The following is a 21,914-nucleotide window of genomic DNA, read 5'->3' as shown; positions in this document are numbered from 1 at the left end:
TAATTATCACTATTATTTTTCTTTCTTACAAGTGGTTTCTAAAACTAATTCATAACATTTATGTGTGTTGGTGTGTTGCAGGCTTATTAATTTAAAAAGTTATATTTTTTTGTTTTTATACTCCTTTAACTTTAAGTTTTAACCACTAACAAAACAAAACTATTAAGCTATATCCCTGGTTTTTTTAGGCTCATATCATTATAGTGAGAGAAAGACAAAGAGAAAAGGAGTTACGAAAAGGAAAGAGTAGCACCTGTGATGTTTTTGGTCGGATTATTGTTCTGATAACGACGGAATCAGACACGGAATTGAGCAGCTACGACGATGGACGATAGACTGAGACACGAACTGTAGTTCAACGAACGGATAGTCGCTTTCAATTCCGGGGGCGGCGGCTGCAATCTCTGGTCGTGACACAACACTCAGCAAAGCAGATTGCTGTTTGGAGACACAAAGGGTATTCGTTTTTAAAAGACACAAAAGTCAGCTAGGGTTTTCTCGTTTGAAGTTTGGCGGTGGTTTATGTTTTCCGGTTAGTTGTTTTTCCAGCAAAGCATCATATTGGTGATATTTAATCTAGGTTTCGTATTTTCTGGATGATTGAGATCGTAAATTGAATATTAGATTAGGGTTTTGGTTTTCTATAGAGTTTTTAGTTTCCTAAAATTATGTATCCTAATCGTATTTGAATTGTAATTGATTTTTTTCAGCAATTTTATGGTTTTTGTATCCATACATAAAAGTGGTTTGATTATTTCTTTATTATATTAACACAAAAAGTCTTAAAAAAAATCTTATTAATAATTTACTTTTTTATAAATATTTTTCCTGTGATTGCCACGGGTTGTAAAAGATAAACATAATCAGTTTGGAACCAGAACCGGGAACTGGACCGCCGATGTCGGTGTCGGTGTCGATGCCGGTTCCTTTCCTGGTACCGGTTATTGGTTATTTTTTAAAATAATCTTTTTTCAAAGTAACTTTTTCTATTGTAGATGAGTTTATTTGATAATTTCGTGGCTTATCATGGATAAATCAAATGAAAGTATTTTGATAAATAAGTTAATTTGATTACAAAGCATGATGCAAGTTTAATAAATATACATAGGGGTGCAAACGAGCCGAGCCGAGCCCGAGCCTGGTCAGGCTCGGCTCGGGCTCGTTTAAGTTATACGAGGCTCGAGCTCGAGCTCGGCTCGATTCGAGCTTCTTGTATTGAACTCGGCTCGAGCTCGTAAATAATTATACAAGCTTGACTCGGGCTCGGGCTCGGCTCGTTTATTGTTTGACGTGCCTAAATAAGCTTAAGTTCGGCTCGAGCTCGTTAAGAAGCTCGTTTACTAATATCCTAAATTCCTAATCCCCAAATGTGTTTTTATTTTAATATATAAAAATAATACGAAATTATTTTATTTAAAGGCTCGTTTAGGCTCGCGAGCCTAATCGAGCTTAGTGACATAGGCTCGAGCTCGAGCTCGTTTAATAAATGAGCTTAATATTAAGCTCGAGCTCGGCTCGGGCTCGTTTAAAATCGGTTTCGAATCGAGCTTTTAACAATCCGATCCCGAGTAGCTCACGATAAAAAATATAATTAATAAACATATAAGATTTCAATAAATATGAAAATATAATACAAATTAATAAAAAATTAATAAACTTTTATTATAGTTGTCATCATCTAAAAGAGGTAGAAGGATAGTCAAGAAAAAGAAGTATGAGGGATTTTAATCTCTCTAATTTTTATTGATAAAATATTAGGTAGGATTTGGTTTATAGAATGTTTTTCTAAGGAATTGGATCTGTCAAAAGAAATGAAATTTGAACCAAGCAAAATCTGTCAAAAAAATAATAATAATGGTTGAAATTTTTTTTATTTAAAAAGAGATGATAAGGGTATTTTGGTCTTTTTGCAAAAACAGAAGAGTTAATTGAATTTTAAAACCAATGTCAACATTTTCATTGAATTTTAAACCATTTATAAAACACCACAAGAATAAAAAAAATAATAATAAACAATATCACTTTCTTTGAATATGACCTAACCATTAAAATAATAATCGCTTATTTTTCCCTCCCTTGGAAGCCCATCCACAGCTGAGATTTTCAATTCTTTTAACTTGTCATCCTTTGTTCTCAACACTCTTAGTAACACAACCTAAGAAGTTATTTCCATTCTAATGGAATCAACTATTCCATTCCGTTCCATAATTCCATTAAACCAGAACGGAATTCTACTTTACCTGTGCTGAGTAAGGGGTAATGACTCCAATATTAGAAGCATGTACACCAATTTGAATCAACCTTCTTGCATGTGGTATAGCAATCTCAGCTTCACCTTCATTCAATGTGCTTTCTTCATAATCCTTCTTTTCCTCCATATCACACCTAAAAATATAATTATTTTTTTTCAGAATTCATAAAATTTATAAGGTTAGATCAAATATCAAATATGCATACCCTTCAATGTCTATGAGAAGAAGAGTAGGTTCAGTGGAACAAGAAGACTTCTCAACACCTTCAAGCTCATGTAGGGTATGTCCAGCAACACTTGCATGAGCTTTAATCTATCATTATTAATTAATTCATTACTCATTATTATTATAACAAATATAATTAATTGATAAATAAGGTTAATAAAAAAAAGGTCAGAATTAAATAGCTTTTGGTAATTGTATTGTGTGTATTCTATGTTACAGGAGATAAATATATAATAGATATAGTTACAATTTAGCCCCTATACTAATATTATGTTGTCTAATATTCCCCCGCAAGCTAATGCCGGTTAAGGATATTGAGCTTGGATCGTAACCCCTCAAATCTTTGTGAAGATAATGGTTTAGTGAATATATCAGCGATCTGATCATCTGTGGATATGAATTGAACTGAGAGACGCTTTGCTGCAACCTTCTCCCTAACAAAGTAGAAGTCAATCTCAACATGTTTTGTGCGAGCATGAAATACAGGATTAGCAGACATATAGGTGGCACCAAGATTGTCACACCAAAGAACTGGAGGTGTCATGACTGGAATGCACAGTTCACGTAATAAGGTTTCAAGCCAAGTAACCTCAGCAATAGTATCAGCAAGAGCTTTGTATTCCGCCTCGGTGGATGACCGAGATAGAATCTTCTGTTTCCTTGCTGACCAAGAAACAAGGTTCTTCCCAAGATATATAGCATATCCCCCGGTGGATCGACGGTCATCCGGGCACCCAGCCCAATCAGCATCAGAATAAGCAGTGAGCAGAGGATTATGCCCATCACCATAGGCATGAATGGTAGTATCTCGTGAGGACGTGAGACGTAATCCAAAGGTACTGGTGCCTTTAAGGTATCGAAGAATCCATTTAACCGCTGACCAATGATTAACCGTAGGAGAATGCATGAACTGGCACACTTTGTTGACGGCATAAGAAATATCTGGCCTAGATAAAGTGAGATATTGTAGAGCCCCAACTGTCTGAAGATGTCGAATAGGGTTATCAAAGGGAGCAATGTCACCAAGAGTAAGAGAAGTGTCGGTAGGAAGGGGAGTGCTTACAGGCTTGGCATCAGTAAGCCCTGCATGTTGAAGAATATCTAACACATATTGTTGCTGAGATAAGAAAAGATCAATGCCACAAGTTGTAACAGAAACACCAAGAAAATAAGAGAGAGCCCCCATGTCTTGAATAGCAAAGGTCTCACTAAGATTTCGAACAATATGATCAATAGCCCCCGGATTATTACCAGTAATAATAATATCATCAACATAAACTAACATGAAAACCTGTATACCCTTAGCCGAGAGGATGAAAAGAGAAGGATCAGTGTGAGATCCTCTAAAACCGAGAGTATGGAGATCACGAGACAGGCGGTGGAACCAGGCGCGTGGAGCTTGTTTAAGCCCATACAAAGACTTATGAAGCAAGCAAACATGATTAGGTCTGTGTGAGTCAACAAACCCTGGTGGTTGGCGCATGTAAACGGTCTCATGAAGTTCACCATGAAGGAAGGCATTTTTAACATCAAGTTGTCTGAGGGGCCATTTGTTGGATACTGCAAGAGAGAGAACAACTCGGACCGTGGTAAATTTGACAACCGGGCTAAAGGTGTCATGATAGTCAATCCCGGGTTGTTGATGAAAACCTTTAGCAATAAGACGAGCTTTGTAGCGCGAAACCGAACCAGTCTGATCCCGTTTGATTTTGTAGACCCACTTGCAATCAACAATGTTAATGTTAGGTTTAGGAGGAACAAGAGTCCAAGTGCCATTTCGAATAAGAGCCCCATATTCATCAGCCATTGCTTGTTGCCATTTGGGATGTTTAACTGCAGCGGAAAAGGTTGTTGGTTCCTGTTCGTGGGTAGTAGTGGCATGAAAGACCGAGGGGTCAAATGGTTGAGTTTTTTTCGGGTGTTGACGCAGATTAGCTGGGCGTGGCCGAGCATCGGATGGGGCCTCGGCAGGGGATGATTGGGCGACGACAGGAGCCGTCGGAGGGTCAGCGGGATCGGTTTGGGTGTCAGTAGCGGTCGGTGGTGCATCAGTTTAAACAGGGAGGCGGCGTCTCCTGCGTTCATAGGTACGAAAAGGTATGTTGTCAGCAGCAGCGAAACTTGCTAAAGGCTCGGTGGCAATGGGTGCTTCAGGTATAGTAGGTGAAGGATAGGTTGACACATAAGGGTCGTGTGAGGTTGTCTGAAGTGGTACGGGTTTAGGTGCCAAGAATGGAAAAGATGTTTCATGAAACCGGACATGTCGAGAAATGTATATCTTGTCGGTGGTAGGGTCAAGGCACCGGTACCCGTGATGAGAGGAGCTGTACCCAAGAAAGATACATGCAATGGATCGGAAATCCATTTTGTGTTGATTGTAGGGTCGGAGATGAGGGAAACATTGGCACCCAAAAACTTTAAGAAATTAGAAATCCGGTTTACGCTTAAAGATAGTTTCAATTGGAGAGACATGAGAGGTGGTACGAGAGGGCATCCGGTTTATGAGATAGACCGTCGTATCAAAGGCAAAATGCCAATAAGTAGTCGGAACCCCCGATTGAGCAAGTAAAGTCAAGCCGGTTTCAACAACATGACGGTGACGTCTCTCAACGAGACCATTTTGCTCACTGGTATGAGGACAAGAGAGACGATGGATAATGCCCATAGAGGTAAAAAATTGGGTAAGTTTGCGAAATTCACCACCCCAGTCTGTTTGAACCGACTTGAGTTTAGTAGAGAATTGACGTTCAGTCACAGCAACAAATTGTTTAAACACATCAAAAACATCAGATTTACGTTTAAGAGGGAAAATCCACATAAAGCGAGAGAAATCATCAACACATAATAAAAAATAGTTGTGACCATCAATTGAGTTAACAAGAGCCGGACCCTAGACATCACAAACAACAAGATCTAAAAGTTGTTTACTATTAAAGCTTGAAGTAGATAAATGAAGTTTTGATGATTTGCCAATATGACAAGAGTTACAAAAAGAATCTGAAGATTTGCTAGAAACAGGAAGACAATACTTAGAAAACATAAAGTTCAAAAGTTGTGTATGAGGATGCCCCAGCCGTTGATGCCAAATATCAAAAGAAGCTCTGATACCAAAATAGCTTTTGGTAATTGTATTGTGTGTATTCACGTAACATGTACAGGAGATAAATATATAATATATATATAGTTACAATTTAGCCCCTATACTAATATTATGTTGTCTAATAGAATTAAATTACCTTATTGTTGTAAAGCTTTTTAGAAGACCAACTCATTATAAGTTCATGCATGCAATATTGCATAGTCAGCATAGACATGACAGCATCTCCATATAAATCTGCAAGGTGTTTAAAAAGAGTCTTTCCTAATCCCTTTTTTTAGCTTCAACACTTCGAATTGTTGGAGGAAGTTGTAAATGATCCCCTGAAAGTAAGCACCTTGAACCCTAAAAAAACAAAATTCCTTTTACTTCAATCATCCAATATGTTGCCAATTTAAAAAAAAGTTTTGTTTTGTTACCTTGAAAAGAGTAATCCAACAAGCAATCTCTAGGCCTGATCAGCTTCATCAATAATGAGTAAATCAAATGAAATTCCATCTAATTTTCTTGATGATGAACCTGTGAGAGTTGCTAGAACGACAAATGAATTTTAAATTACATTTGTCACAGCAAGTTGTTGCCTTTTGCCTTCTTCTTTTGAAAGAATCCTAAGTTTTTATGGATTTCCCTCTTTGTGTTTTTATCTTTAGCTTTCAACAATTTACTATTTAATACCGTCATTTCTTTTTGGATGTCATTGGCAAGAGAACTATTATCCCGAAAGTAACACCTAACAATAATTAAAATCATTTAAAATACATTTTTTTTATTAAGTTAATGGTTATACTTATAATTTATATTCCAAACCTGTGCATCAAGAGCACTATCTAATACTTGAGGTAGTGACCTTGCAGGATGACCCACTCTCACTAACTTTACTCTAATCCTGAAATTAAAAATTGGGATAGAATTCAATTAGAAAATTTAAAAAAAAACAAATAAATTATAATTAGCTAGTGATAAAACAAATCGATCATGGTTGGTGAATGATGACATAGAGTAGCAATCAGATTTCCTTTTAAAAAAAAATCCGTTGTTCTATTGAGATTAATATTATAAAAATATAAAAATACATACAAATTAGACTTACAGAGTATAGAATATCACCAGTAAAACAATTATTCACAAATTCAACAATTACAGTGTGAGAGGCATGGTGACACAGTAACAAACGCAAATGATTTTTACACTCCAGTCACATAATAATGAGATAAAGAGATCTAGAGAGAAGATTAACCACGTTATGAGGTAGAAAAAGTAGCTAAAATTGTGAGGTACTTACTATCGGAGAGGGGCAAGACCGCAAGAGGCGCAGGAGTAGAGACTAAACCAAAAGACAAAATTGTCACCCTGAAATAAAAAAATAAAAATAAAAAATAGGAATTTGTTTTGACAAATCAAATGGAATCGTAAGCATTGACTTTTGCTATTCAGCAATGTACCTTTATAATAATTTGTTGGAATGTAAGGGTAAAACAGTCATTTAGTCAAAATTTGAAGTAAATCGGGTATAAAGTAGCACTTTCACTGAAGAATGCTTAAAAAACCTCTGAGTTTCTTCATCATTAGTCCCCATCACACGTTGCTACAAAAAAAAATGAATTTTAATAATAAGGTAGAATGTAAAAGCATTCTGTGATTTTGAAACACAACAATTGCAAGAACTTACAACAGCTAAAAGCATATCCATAAAATAAAGATGCAAAATATATGGCAGCAGAAATATACGCAAAATTTAAGAGCGGGTCCCACCAACCTAAAGCATCTATAAAACCTCTTAAGTGAACGGAAGTTATTAAAAACCAACATGGTGATCTTATCGTTCATATACATGATACTCTTTGATTGATAAATGGATTCACTAATATATATATTTTTAAATTAGTATGTAGATGATAACCAAAAATATTACCACATAGGTTTAGGAGGGTGAAGACGGTGGTAGCAATGCAGAAAACAATGGATATAGCAACCCAGAAATGCTAAAAAATAATAGAATTTTTAGACTATAAGGACAATGGTCTCTTTCAATTAACTTTGAGAACAAAAGTGAAGGCATGTACATATGAATATACTTTCTTTATGAAATGAACTTACAGGAAGTGTCTCCCATATTACATCATCGCTCACATTTTCATCATCTCCAACTAATAAGGCCTTGTTCTGTTATCTACATTGCAAATTAACAGAATCCAGTTGTAAAGGGAATAGACAGTTTTCAAAAAATAAATAAATAAGCACCTGAAATTGTCAACAAGAATGGTTACTTCAAATGCCAACAGAGGAAGGAAGACAACCTGCAAGATTACACGTTTAGATTTATTAACTAAACAAAACAAAATTAGTATGGAATTAGAAGCTTGAATGAAAACAATATACATAATATTATTATGTTAACGGTTAATAGAATAACTGAATAACATCATATGTTACAATAATATCCTTCAAACTATAACAACCACCAATATTTGATAGGATTTATAGTTTTTATAACTTGGATGTGTGAAGGCTTGTTGCAATCAATTTTTTGTCATTGATGCACTTACAACTTTTATCGAGACCTGTAAGGCATTTCATCGAATGGGTGGTGAGTGAAAGCTGAAAATTTCCACTCACGCTAAATGGAAAGCTACAATCATGTGAGGGTTTTGCAATACGCTACAATCATCGATTCAATCAAAAAAAGTGAGAGAAGGAAGCAGGTCCTCAACAACAGTGTCTCCGGCTAGTGTTTTTACAAGGAGTCAATCATACTGTTGAGAGGGAAGAAGTTTTAGGTAAGCATGTGAGGGTTAATGGGGAATGGATGGTAGGTTACCTTCTTGTAGGCTGTAACGATGGCGTACAGAGGGTAGTGGTAACAAACGGTTTCCGGATACTCAAGAGATAAAGGGAAGAGAAATAGGAGATCTTGTTTGACAACGCCATTGGTGTGTAAAGGAGATTAGGATTTTCAACATGTAGAAGATAAGATTGTAAGTTACGATCGGACGCGCATGTATACTTTGGTCAAGGTTACGTCATCAAAAAGATCAAAGAAAAGTTAGGATTGAAATTTAATCAATGGTTCTGATTGCTTCATTGGTGAATTAAAGGTTCTCTTTTAATAATATTTAGAGATCTTTGAATTACATAATAAGATGTATCTATAAATGCCATAACCAATCTCAAACCAGAAATGGTTGTATGCGAACCAAGTGCATTTGCTTATCTGATTGATAACCTTTACAATTTTGTTTTTTCTAAATTAATATATCGGGTAAATTACACGAATGGTCCTTGTGGTTTGAGGTAGTCTTTGCGCTTGGTCCCTAAAAACTTTTTTGAACTCGCACCGTCCCTATAATATATTTTCATTGCGTGCTTGGTCCCTATCAAACTTAAAAAGACTTTATTGACCCTGCATATTTCTTTTTTGTATTAATTTAATGTTTATTGATTATTTATTTATATTAGAAATTGTTTACTAAACATGTGGGTCCTACCACCCTATTATCCCACCCAAGCCAACCCACCCTCCTCACCCCCTTCTTCCTTTTCCGTTCTAGCTACTCCAACACCGACCACTTTTTCATCTTCTCCGGCAAGAAACAAGTGCCAAATATTAAACAAACCATATTAAATCAACATAATGTCAATCTAAATAGAATCATACCAGAAAACGTTTTTGTTCATTACAAGGAAACAAGAAATGCAAGAAAATCAAATTTGACAAAGTTGAGTCGACCAAAATACAAAAAATAAATACCATTAGTTCATGAACAAGGTAACAAAAGAAAGTTCTTTCAGACATGAATCAAAGCAAATTTAGCCCTCAGATCTCAGGAAATCCAAATCCAAAACAGTTAAAAAACCACTTCATTTTCTCCAACAACACTGCAAAAGATCTCTAAAAAGCTTCAAAATTGAATCCAAACCAGTTGCAAAAAGACCTTCAAACTTTTCACTTTAAAATCGATTTCTTCCTTCAAAAAATGAATCCTTCAGATGCCAAAAACCCATCATATTTGCATTTTGCTAAATGTGATTTCTTCCTTAAAAAACGATTTCTTCCTTAAGAATAAACATGAACTTGAAATACCTAAGCTACATAGAAACCCAATATGAGGATGGATTCGAGACAATGGATTTGTAAATAATCAAATTCCCCAAAGCTACCTTCTCCAGAACTCTGTTCCTTAGGTTCTTAGACGTTGGAAATATCTAGGTCATCGTGGTGTGACAGAAGAGAGCGATGGAGGTCTCACCGGTTTTCTATGGAAGATTACATCTTCTGTATATTGAGCTTTACATGTGAGAGAGATGAATTTCATGAAGGAGATGAAGCATATGTGTTAGAACGAACATAAGTTGAAAGCCTTTGAAAACCTTATAGTTATTATAAACGATAGTCACCTATCCAACTACTACTAGCAATAATCTCTACTGTGAAATAAATATTTCTAATATCAAAAAGATAATGAGTACTAACCTACTTACGTGAATGGTCTTTATTTAAATAAATTTACATAAATGGTGCCGGTGTGAAAATAATTAGTCACATAGAGGTCTTAATTGCTCTTTGCATAAAAGTAATGCATAAGTGGAAATAAAAAAAATGAAAGTATAATGCTATATTAAACACAAAAATGAAACTACATTTATTTTTTCTGTAAATTACCTTTTGGAGGTGATAATGTCATAATGAAGTTACATTGAGTTACAAAATCAACTATTTTTCTAAAAATTAACTTTTTTTTTTTTTTTTTTTTTTTGTAATAGATAAGCTAGCTTCGAATTCTAAAAAATAGTTGCATGAATGATTGAATGGTCCAAATTTAAATAAATTAACATAAATGGTCCTGTACAAAGGTAAGGCATAAATGGAAAAACAAAAATAAAAGTATGATGTTATATTAGACATAAAAATGAAAGTACGTTGTTATTTTTTTAAAATTAACTTTTGATGATGATCTGCTAAGTTCTTAGATGAAAATACGTAAAGGAACCACATTTATTTTAATTACTTCATATTATCCACGCATTAGTTTGTATGATCCTCAACAAAATGCAAAAACTTAGTTTTTTACTAAATAGCTGAATAATAAAAGCAATAATTACATACAGGAAACAAAGTTTTCCAAAACTCACCATCAGTCTTAATTTTGAGCTTAAACCATCTTAGTAGCCCATGAAACCAGCATAATCAAGGATCCAACATGAAAAGAAAGAGTTGATGTTGCATGGAAATGGAAATGGAAAACATTCAAGACCTTCTTATTATAAATATTAATCACCACACTAAAAGACCACCAAATTGCAAAATACAGTTCAATTTTAATCTTCTGATCAGCCTCTAATTGAGCTCTTTAGTCCACATTGATATCCAATGTTTGCAAATGATGAGCCTTACACAAATCTTTGATTAACTTTTGTAATAGACCCACCAAAATCTTAATTATGGGAGGCTTGAAGGGGTTTCATGGAGGTGATTGATTATGGCTATATAATCCACCTTCAAGTCTCCTACACATTCCACCCCTTGAAACTTATGATAATAATCTAATTTTAGAATCACCTGTTGGAACTTTATATATATAAAGGAAAGAATAACAACATCACCCACTAAACTATCATGGTGTGTGTACAATTTTGCAATTTTGCAATTTTAGAATTACCCACTTAACCTTCTGTAATTTCAAACGAATTACCCACCGAACATTCTCTACATATGAAGCAAGAAAGCACGCACTAATATAGAATAATCCCATACAAAGAGATAATTAGTAATAGATAAAGAGATGAAAACAAACCAAAAATTAAGAATCCAAAACCAACATATATAATTATAATCTAAATAACTCTGGTATGTGTTTAGATGTGCTTTTGTGTGTATTAGATATAAAATTGAGACCACACGATGCTCAATAAATGCCGGAAATCGTTGATATTGTTAGCTTCACAAACATCTACAAAAAACTAAAAGAAATCAACAAAGTCAATAACAAATTATCAATAAACTAACTTACCCTTTACAAAGTCTTCTCCACACCAACTATCGAAATATCCAAATTTAATAGAAGACCCAAGTGATTTTATTAATCTCTTTCAAATAGATGTATGTAGGTTGGCCGTGATAGTGTGGTGACGACTTGCAACTGAGATATAGGAACAGGCAGTGGGTTCAGTGTTTATAGAAGATGAGAGAGGGTATGATCTTCTTTGTTAAATGCATTCTCAACATCATATCAAGAACTATTTTTGATACCTATACTGAGAACTGTTCTTGTGATGTGTTCTTATAATCATTTTAAAAAATTTTATAGTAATGAAGGTCGATGACTCAGCAACTAGAAATATAGAGATAATTAACAATGAAGTCAGCAGAGGCGATTCAAATTTGAATGAAGATCATTCCTAATTTACTGGGATTACTTTGCTAATCTTTGGTTTTGATTGTAGATTTTAGGGGATTGAACATAATCAAAAGGGAATGTGAGTATAGATAGAGGTCTAAGATATTCGAGCGGGAAACAAAACATTCATTAAGTTAATAACATAACGCCATGTGTCCCTAAAAACTATTATTTTATAATAGTAGGGATATTTATAGTTAATTTCAAAAAAGGTATAAAGTATGCATTCTACATTATAAAAATGACTAATATGAAACTATAAATGATATTTATGTAAATTGGTGGGACGATTCCATTTCTTTGAATAAGAACAAGGATGGCGAACATTGCGAAAAGCTATGGACCCTCCGTCCTATTATAGTGGATGCTTTCTCTAAAGTGAGTTCCAGCACAGATGTACATTATACTCAGTCTTCCTTTTTGCTTCTTCTCTGCAATTTATCATACCTTTGAAACAAAAACCCTCTACAAAGAAACCAATCATTCCTTTCTCCAAATCCCAATGGCTGAAATTGTTGTTAGCGCCGTCATCACGGTACTGTGTGAGAAGCTGATCTCTGGTGACTTGATGAAGCTCGCTCGAACAGAAGGAATCGATTCTCAGCTGCACAAATTGGAGAAAACATTGCCCCTGATCAAAGCTGTGCTTGCTGATGCAAACCAGAAGCACATAACAGAGAGAGCTGTTCAATTGTGGCTGAATGATCTCCAGGATTTGGCTTACGACATTGACGATATAGTAGATGATTTGGCCACAGAAGCTCTGCGACGCAGTTTGAATCAAGAAGCTCTTGCCATCATCCCAAATTGTTGTACTACGTTCACTCCTGGCAACATTATGTATGGTCGGAAGATGAGGTCTGAGCTAGATGAGATCACTGCAAAATTGCATGATCTTGTTGACCGGAAAGATGATCTGGGTTTGAATGTGAGTGTTGAAAGGTCAAATATAACAGAGAGACGTTTGGAGCAAACATCACTAGTTGATGAGTCTAAAATCATGGGTCGGGAGGGGGATAAAGAAGCATTGCTGAAGAAGTTGTTGGGAAATGAAGAAAGTGATGAAAATGTGAGCATAGTGTCGATCGTTGGTATGGGTGGAATAGGCAAAACCACTCTTGCCAAAGTTTTATACAACGAAGAGAAAGTGAAGGATCACTTTGAACTCAGGGCATGGGTTTGTGCTTCTGAAGAGTTGGATGTATTTAACATCAGCAAGGCTATTTTTGAAGCTGTAGGTGGGGATGCCAAAAGGTTGTCTAATCTTGATTTGCTTCATGTGGCCCTCAAAGAAAAACTTTTAAAGAAGAGGTTTCTACTTGTTCTAGACGATGTCTGGAACGAAGACCATAATAAGTGGGAACTCCTCCAGAGCCCTCTTCTTGTAGGGGCACCTGGAAGCAGAGTTCTTGTCACAACCCGGAGCACCAAGGTTGCATCGGTGATGGACTCAGAAGAAGCTTTTGATCTGGAGGTTTTGTCAAATGAAGATGCTCTATCATTATTTGCTAAACACGCGTTAGGTGAGAAAAACTTTCACAAACATCCTACACTTAAGTTGCTGGGGGAAGGTATAGTGAAGAAATGTGGTAGACTGCCGTTGGCTTTGAAAACACTTGGGAGGGTCTTGAAGGGAAATAGGAATGCTGATGAATGGGAGAAGTTGCTGAACACTGAGATATGGAATATAAATGATGGAAGTGAGATTCTTCCAGCTCTAAGACTAAGCTATTATCATCTCCCTTCACATTTGAAGTTATTGTTTGCATATTGCTCCTTATTTCCCAAGGACTATGAGTTTCAGAAGAACGATTTAATCCTACTGTGGATGGCAGAAGGATTTTTGTCCCAATCAGATGACAACAAATCAATGGAGAGCTTGGGTAGTCAGTATTTTGAAGAGCTCAAGTTACGGTCGTTTTTTCAACAATCAACGCATGATCAATTAGGATATACAATGCATGACCTTGTAAATGACTTGGCCACAAGTGTTGCAGGAGAGTTGTTTTATAGATCCGATGGGATGAACATATCCAAAAGGAATGAAAATTTTGAGAAGTTCCGTTACTTTTCACTTGTAGCTCCAAAATGGAAATCATACATAAAGCTTAAGGAATTACAAAGAGCTAAGCGCTTGCGAACGTTCTTGCCATCATCAAGTTCTCAAATCGACAGTGTTGTCGTTAAATCGCTTCATGAACTACAGTTCCTAAGGGTGCTAAGGCTAAGTGGACCGGGAATCACACAAGTACCACAATCTATTGGCAGTCTCAAGCATCTACGGTATCTTAATTTTTCTTTTACTGATATCAGATGTTTGCCCGAACAAGTTAGTGACCTTTATAATCTACAAAGCTTATTGGTTCGTGGTTGTCGTGAGTTATCGGACTTACCAAAAAGTTTTGCAAAGTTGATAAACCTTCGACATCTTGACATAGATGATACTCCAAATCTGAACAAGATGCCCTTAGGGATTGGTGGTCTGACAAATCTACAAACTCTATCCAAGGTCATAATTGAAGAAGCTAACGGGTTCAAAATAACCGATCTTAAAGGCCTATCGGATCTTCAGGGTGAACTTTCCATTATCGGGCTCGACAAATTGATAGATCCAATACAAGCAAAGGATGCCAACTTAGATCAAAAAAAGGGTCTTGAAGTTTTGGAGATGAGATGGAGCAATGTATTTGATGATTCTCGGAATGAGATGATTGAATATGAAGTACTCAAAGAACTAAGGCCTCATCTGAAGTTAAAAGTCCTCAAGATTTCGAATAACAAGGGAACACAATTTCCTAGTTGGGTGGGTGATCCCTCGTTTGATCAGTTAACAGAGCTTATGTTACGGGGTTGTAAAAGTACACACTTACCAACACTTGGAAATCTACGGTCTCTTAAGAAACTGGTGATCAGTTCTTGTCATTTAATAACGTCGCTGGCCTTCTCAATAGTGCAGGAGCACCCATCATCTCTTTCCAAGAAGATTGTCAGTGATAGTGATTGTGATAACATACCACCCAAACCCATTCAAGCAAATGATTTCCGTTTTCTACCCATGCCTCGCCTAATATCTCTTCAGATCAGTTATTGCAAGAATCTGAAGTCTTTTCCTTTTCAAAGTCTCACATCTTTGGAAAAACTGTTGATACTAGAGTGTCCAAGTATGGAGTATTCCTTTCCTTGTGGGATGTGGCCTCCTAATTTAAGAAGTCTAACGATAGGAGGCTTAAATAAGCCGATGTCAGAGTGGGGCCCCCAAAATTTTCCAACCTCACTGGTTGAACTACACTTATATGGAAAAAATTCAGGAGTAACTTCATTTGCAGTGGCAGCCGATACTACTACTCCATCATCATCATCATCTTTTCTTCTTCCACCATCTCTGGTTTCTCTAAGGCTCGATTATTTTATGGATGTGGAATCATTTTCAGAGGTCTTAAGACACCTCCCCTGCCTTAACAAACTTGATATTCATTCATGCCCGAAGATTAGAGATCTTAAGACAACTTCCGGCCGATCAAAGTTGATGATAAGCATGTCGCATTGGTAAGAATTCTGAGCAAACTCTTTTAGATGAGCAGCCCAATAGGCCCATTAATATGAAAATTTGTCAAAGGTGACACAAGACACGTGTAGGGGAGTGATCAATGCAGTTAGTTATTTTGTTGTGGGAATCGATGGGGAAGGATGGTTTTTCTTTTTTGATTTCATTTTCTCTTTATTACTTATTGAATTCAATTTCTGTACTTTTTGCTTTTTAATAATTATCCCAACGTATTTGCAACATCAGTTTTGAGACTTATTTGTTTTGTTTGTTAATAAGATTATTTTAAACAATTCACTGATAATCAAAACTAGTACCAAAAGAAGAAAAAAACTATAAGTGCGGTAGTTGAATAGCTTTTCGGTTTTCATACAAGTTTTACCACTAAGTTGCTGTGTTACCGTTTGAGGAAGAGTTGAAAGAATATTTGTATCTTGTCTTTATATAGGTTGCAACTGTGTTATTTTATCTGCAGTTTTACATATCTTTGTGTTTTCTTTTTCGGTGTCATGTTTTTGTTTTCATTGATGTTTGCTTTGAATAACCTTATCCGTTGAATAATTACTAGAAAAATATATTAAGTTATATGTACAATTTGAACTTCAATCCAGAAACTTTGACCCTTTAGAGGTCAAACCCTATTGTCTATAACATATTGATTTTGATAAATTTTCTACAAATTTGATAGCATCTTAATCCCTCTAATTTGTAATATTTTTTTGCATCGATTTCGAAGTTAGAATTAGTCCATTTGACATCAAAACTTTTCCAGTTCTTTGTTTAAGCATGAGTAATTGTGTTTTTATGTGTTTATCCTTTTCTTATTGTCTTGGGGTCATATTTCTGATTATAATTGTTAATAAGTATCATAAGTACGTATGATGTAAGTCTACACATTCTAAATTTCTACAAATATTTTCCCAACTTCTTTGTTCACTTTAGTGATTAAATGTCTACAAATATCCAGTTAAATGTGATCTTGGCATGTTTCTATAATTGAGTTTCATTCAGAGAAAATTGCTCAATTTCTGTAGGTGAAAGTTCGAGGAAGGCTACAGTGTCACAACAAGAAATATAAGTATTAGAGGCGACAATATTAGAGACGAAATGACTTATTAGCGACGACATGTGACAACACGTGCATGTGGCGTCGCTAAAAGCTTCCTGTCGCCGCTAATGTGTCGTCTCTAATAGCACACGTCGACGATCCGTATGCTTTCGTCTAGAATCAATCTCGGCCGTTCACTTTTCATCTAATTGAATGGACATGGTTCCTCCATACGAATGAAATAGCGGCGACCCTAATAGAGACGCAGTCGTCGTCGCTACAAGTCACCAAAAAAGACGTGGGACCCGTTCCCTCCAACATGTCGCCCCAATTCCTAACCCGTCGCCGCAAATACCGTCGCCGCTAAAGGGATCGCCCCTTTTACTACAGCATCGTGTCTCAGAACGGGTGACAGCCCCATTTCATTCCTAATCCTACTCTCGGCTATTTTCCGGCGATTTACCACCACAACACCTCCTCCATTCGATTTTTCAGGCAACCACCACCACAAAACCTCTCCTTTCTCCTTTCCACTTCACTCCTCCTCTTCCCCATTAGATTAGCCCGTTTTTCCGGCTGTGATAAGTTTTCCTGCGAGAAAACTTGCTTTTCTCCGGCATCTGCAGCGAAGGTATGTGCTCCTTTTCCTCGTTTCTCTTTCAATTTGTTTTCTGTAACAAACTTGTATGGTAATTTGGTATTTTGGTGGTTTGATAGCTTCTTCTCCGGTGAAACCACCTCATCTCCGACGACATCACTTTTTCTCCGGCGACAACGAGAAATATAACCACACCACAACGATTTTCCAGGTTTATTTTATTTTATTTTTCTGTTTTTAATGTGGTATATGAAATGTTGTGTATGTGTATTTGTATTTGTATGTGTATTTGTATATGAAATGTATATGTATGTATGAAAAAATGTGTGTATAAATGTATTTGTATGTGAAATGTATATGTATATGTGTATTTTTATATGAAATGTATGTATATGCATGAAAAAATGTGTGTATAAGAGTAATTATATGTGAAATGTATGTATATGTGAAAAATCTATGTATATAGGTGTAGATATATGAAAAACTTTATGTGAAAAATATGTATGTTTATGGAATGTATGTATTTGTATATGAAATGCATATGTATATGTGTATATTTATATAAATATGTATGTAAAAATGTATGTATATGTTTGTATATGTATGTAAAAGTGTATATGTATGTGTATTTGTATGTGAAATGTATGTGTGTATATTGTATATATATATGATGTTATAATTGGAAATATGTATATGTATGTGTATGTGTATTGGAAAAATAAAAAATAAAAATAAGTTGATATTAAAACTAAAAATATGGAAAAATGTATATGTATGTGTATCTTGATTTTTTATAATTTTCTATCTAAGAGATAATAATGCAATCAATACAAACTATTAGAAAAACTATAAACATTAAACATGGACCATTTAAAATTTACACCTCGAACAAAAATTTAGATTCCACCTATTACAAACTCAATCATAAATGGGCCAAATAGGAATCAAAGACAAAAGGGTTATTAATTTTTTTTTATGACCACCACATGTAGATTAATTTTTTTTAATAAAACAGTTCCACACGACTAACACATACATATCAATTTGGCTGCATATAAAATACGAAGGTCATCTTTAAATGCATAAAAAATTAAACGGACAACCAATTAAAAAGAAATAAGATAACAATATCTATTATCATTTAAAAGATATAAAATAATTTGTGTCATTCGTGGCAAAGCAGCTCGCCCACTAAATTGATCTGAAAAAAAAAATTATAAATAACATGAAAAAAAAATAATATAAATAACAAATATATAATATCGTTTAAAGTACAATGTTATAAGAAAAAATAAAAATGAAAAATTAAGACGCTAAATCTACTAAGTTATAATTACTCAAAATAGAAAAATAAAAACAAAAATAAGTTGGGATTAAAAATCAAAATATGGAAAAAACAGATGATATAAATAACAAATATATAATATCATTGAAAGTACAATGCCATAATAAAAAATAAAAATCAAAATTAAGACGCTAAAGTACAATGGTATAATAAATAAGTTTTTTTTAGTTTAAGTCTCTTCTTTTTAAATCATCAAAAGCCTAGAAATACCCGCCCGAAATTGATTTAGAAATTAATTTCGGGTTGTCCCCATTTTGGGACTACTTTTTGAATACCTTACCTCAATTAGGATGTAAATGTGTATTACATGATTAATTGTTTAAGAAATATTCGGTTGTTATTTTCTCTTTGCTCCTCGATATATAATTTTATATATACTTAGGAGCTAAGGGGAAATGCTGCCGAACTTTTCTTAAATGGCCAATCGTGTAATACACATTTGCATATGAGGTAAGATATTCAAAAAGTGGGTTTAGAAGCCTACCATTGTGAATACTCTCCCGTTATCTGGTTTTCTATTCCATCTGATTGAGTGGTTACTCTATCCTTATAAATATTCAATCCTAATTCTAGTTATTGTAGAGTAAACATTAAAACCTAACATATATTTCAGTTGCAACATGTCTATTGATAAAATGTGGACTACTATTGAAAACCGTAACTCTACCTTGTTCCAACAAGGACTCGAATCTTTTCTCGAGAGGTCCAAACCACACATCAATAACAAAGGTCAAATCAGATGCCCGTGTAACAAATGCAATGTCAATAAATTTATACTACTACCCATAATGAAATTCCATATACTTCAACATGGTTTTTGTCACAACTGACAATTCTAGCTAGGAAATTATATTCCTGTGTAACCATTCAATAGTTGTAAAACATATACTTTAAGTAAATCTCACTCAATGCTCAGTTAGATTCATCAATTATATTCCTCAAAGAGTCTGAAGCCCTAAGATTCATGGTTTAAGTCCATTTTGAACTAGGAGTTCCTTATTGGGCCTAATGGACTAATAAGCACCCAATTCAACTTTATTGGACTTAGAAGCCCTAATTGGATACTAATTGGATCCAATTCATAAATCTAAAACATTTTGGACCATTTGGGCCTAGAATGATTCATTCTAACCCTAATGGGCCTTATTGGGCCATAACTAGTCCAATTAACCATTAGTGAGCCATAAGCCCATTCTTTTACTCTAATTGGGTCGTGAATGCTTCCAAGAGCCCATTGGGCCGAAAAACCTTATGTTTAGGGTCCAAGTATCATAGCTAAAGTTATTGGGCCAAATCTACTCTTTCCTCCTAGCCCAAATATCGGCCCAAGTATAAAACAAAAAAAAAGGAAAAGAAGTATTATGGGGAGGGTTGACTTTAGGAGGTGTCACCTCCATATTACACACCATATATCCATGCATTGACCAACATGCATCCATAATAGTCACTTCACTTCTCTCTCTCTCCACTCTCTTCTTCTTCTCGGCCGAGAGCCACCAAACACACACATACATTACACAAATTCTCTCCATTACTCTCAAAGATCATCCTCTTCCTTCCTTCAAAGAAATCTCGAAAATTTAGCTTGGATTCAAGGATCTTCATCAAGTGTTGTCAATCTTTGGTAACTGCTATCAAACACAAACATCTTTTTTCATTTCAACATCTAGAACTCTTTCTTACAAAGCTTTACTCCATGAACACCTTAGAAGCTTCTTAAGTCCGAAATCAACTCAAGGAGGCTTGCTAGGACCAAAAATCTTCTTCATTTCTCTTCAAAAACCGAAACATCGAAGCAAAGGTGAGTTCATACCCCCTTGTTTTCGGTTTTACATGATTTTTGGGGGAGAATACAAGTAAAATGTGTAGATGTTTTGTGTGAATCCTTAGTTTATTTGGTAAAAATGTGTTAGATCTTAGTGAATCTCGAAATTTTAAGTGTATGTAACAAAGATCTAAGAACTACAACACTATATACAACATATTATCAAGCCAAAAGTGAACATATGTTTAAGATGCAAAAGAACTCAACAAAAATCTTGTTAAAGGTTAAAAATTATCAAGAAAACAAAAGACAAGGGTAGAAAGTAAAAATTCTGTTTTTTAAAGGGCCAAACTGGTCCCACATGTATAAAAAAGTATTTTTATGCTAAACATGTTTTCATAGGGATCAAAAATGCAAATTTAAGCTTATTGGGCCAAACTTTTGGGCCTCGCGGCTTTAGGGCCCAATTTGCGGAAAAAATGAGGTTTGAAGGTTAGAAATGTTATTTTGGCCAAAATTGTAGTCATAAGTGTAAATAAACCATGTTTAGAGGTGAAAATGTCATTTATTTTCGAATTGGACCAAAAATGTAAAGTTTTCCAAAATTGGGCCGAAAATGTAAATTTTTACAATCAAGGGGCTGAAAATGTATTTTTCTGCAAAACAGGGTTCTAAATGTGAAAACATAACATTTTGGGTTAAAACTATAAGTTTCTAGTCATTTGGGGACAAAATTTCAAACTTTTATAAATTATGGACTAGAGCGTCATTTTTACGAAACTTTGAGCCTTAATTAAAGATTTGAGTATTATTGGCCAAAAATGTCATTTTTACAAAATGAAAGCTTTTTATCATCAGTCTATTAAGCCTCGAATTAAAACAAACAACCGAATCAAACGAACGAACGAAATACGTTAAAAACTATTTATTGGGCTTAATATTCATATTTCTTGGCCATTGGGCCCTAAGGGCCCAATTGAGTGTGAAATGAGCCCAATGTGTTCCATGATATGTTTGTTGGGTCTTGTGGCCCACTTACATGTTAGTTTGGGCCTAAGTTATGGATTACATGTTTATTGGGCTTTTGTGGTCCATTTACATGCCTATTGGGCCTAAATTACCCTTATACATGTGACTGGGCCTTTGTGGCCCAATTTCATACTAATAGGGCTTGGAATGGAAAATTCATGTGTTAGTAAGTTGTAACGATACCCTTATGAAATCATAAAACTCCGTAAATTTATTCAAGTACCTTTCGAATACAAAACATCTCACAAATACGTAAACATTATTCATAATACAAAAGAGGTTAAGAATCTAGTGAGACTTGTCGGTTGGCACCACTGAGTGTACAATCGTAGCCTGTAGTTATAATCAGAGTTTCCTGGTAGGAAAACGGGAGTTTGTGTATAGATCTATACGGGGTGACCCCACACGCCTTAGCTGCTCGCTACAGCTAGACTAGGCCAGTCTAGGGCGACAACATCCTTAGTCAAGACCGGCATTTGGAAAAATACCAAGACGGGCGACTTAGTCATTATTATGCATGGTTATAACGACTCATATGGGGATTCTATACCAAAGGATAACCTTTTGAAGATAAACTCTTTAATTGTGTTAATACAAAACGATTTATTTAACGATA

General features: G+C 35.0%; 1 protein-coding gene and 1 pseudogene across 1 annotated transcript; one reads left to right on the top strand and one right to left on the bottom strand.

Annotated features, from left to right (window-relative positions):
• Window positions 1–273: 273 nt before the first annotated feature.
• LOC145126544 (uncharacterized) lies at window positions 274–6,551 on the bottom strand (annotated as a pseudogene).
• A 5,787-nt stretch (window positions 6,552–12,338) lies between these two features.
• LOC145163866 (putative disease resistance RPP13-like protein 1) lies at window positions 12,339–17,435 on the top strand. Its single transcript, XM_079082619.1, has 3 exons — window positions 12,339–15,515; window positions 16,548–17,192; window positions 17,279–17,435. The coding sequence occupies exons 1-2, from the start codon at window positions 12,364–12,366 to the stop codon at window positions 16,549–16,551; spliced, it is 3,156 nt and encodes a 1,051-aa protein (XP_078938745.1). The 5' UTR covers window positions 12,339–12,363; the 3' UTR covers window positions 16,552–17,192; window positions 17,279–17,435.
• The last annotated feature ends 4,479 nt before the right edge of the window (window positions 17,436–21,914 follow it).

This window comes from Lactuca virosa, chromosome 1 (genome assembly GCF_052849685.1).
Source record: "Lactuca virosa cultivar CGN04683 chromosome 1, Lactuca_virosa_CGN04683_v6, whole genome shotgun sequence".
Classification (NCBI taxonomy): Eukaryota; Viridiplantae; Streptophyta; class Magnoliopsida; order Asterales; family Asteraceae; genus Lactuca; species Lactuca virosa.
Note: the sequence above shows the minus strand (reverse complement) of the source record. Positions and strands in the feature narration are given on the sequence as shown.

Excerpts from the sequence above, each read along its gene's own strand:
- LOC145163866 (XM_079082619.1), top strand. The coding sequence starts at position 12,364 with ATGTACATTATACTCAGTCTTCCTTTTTGCTTCTTCTCTGCAATTTAT.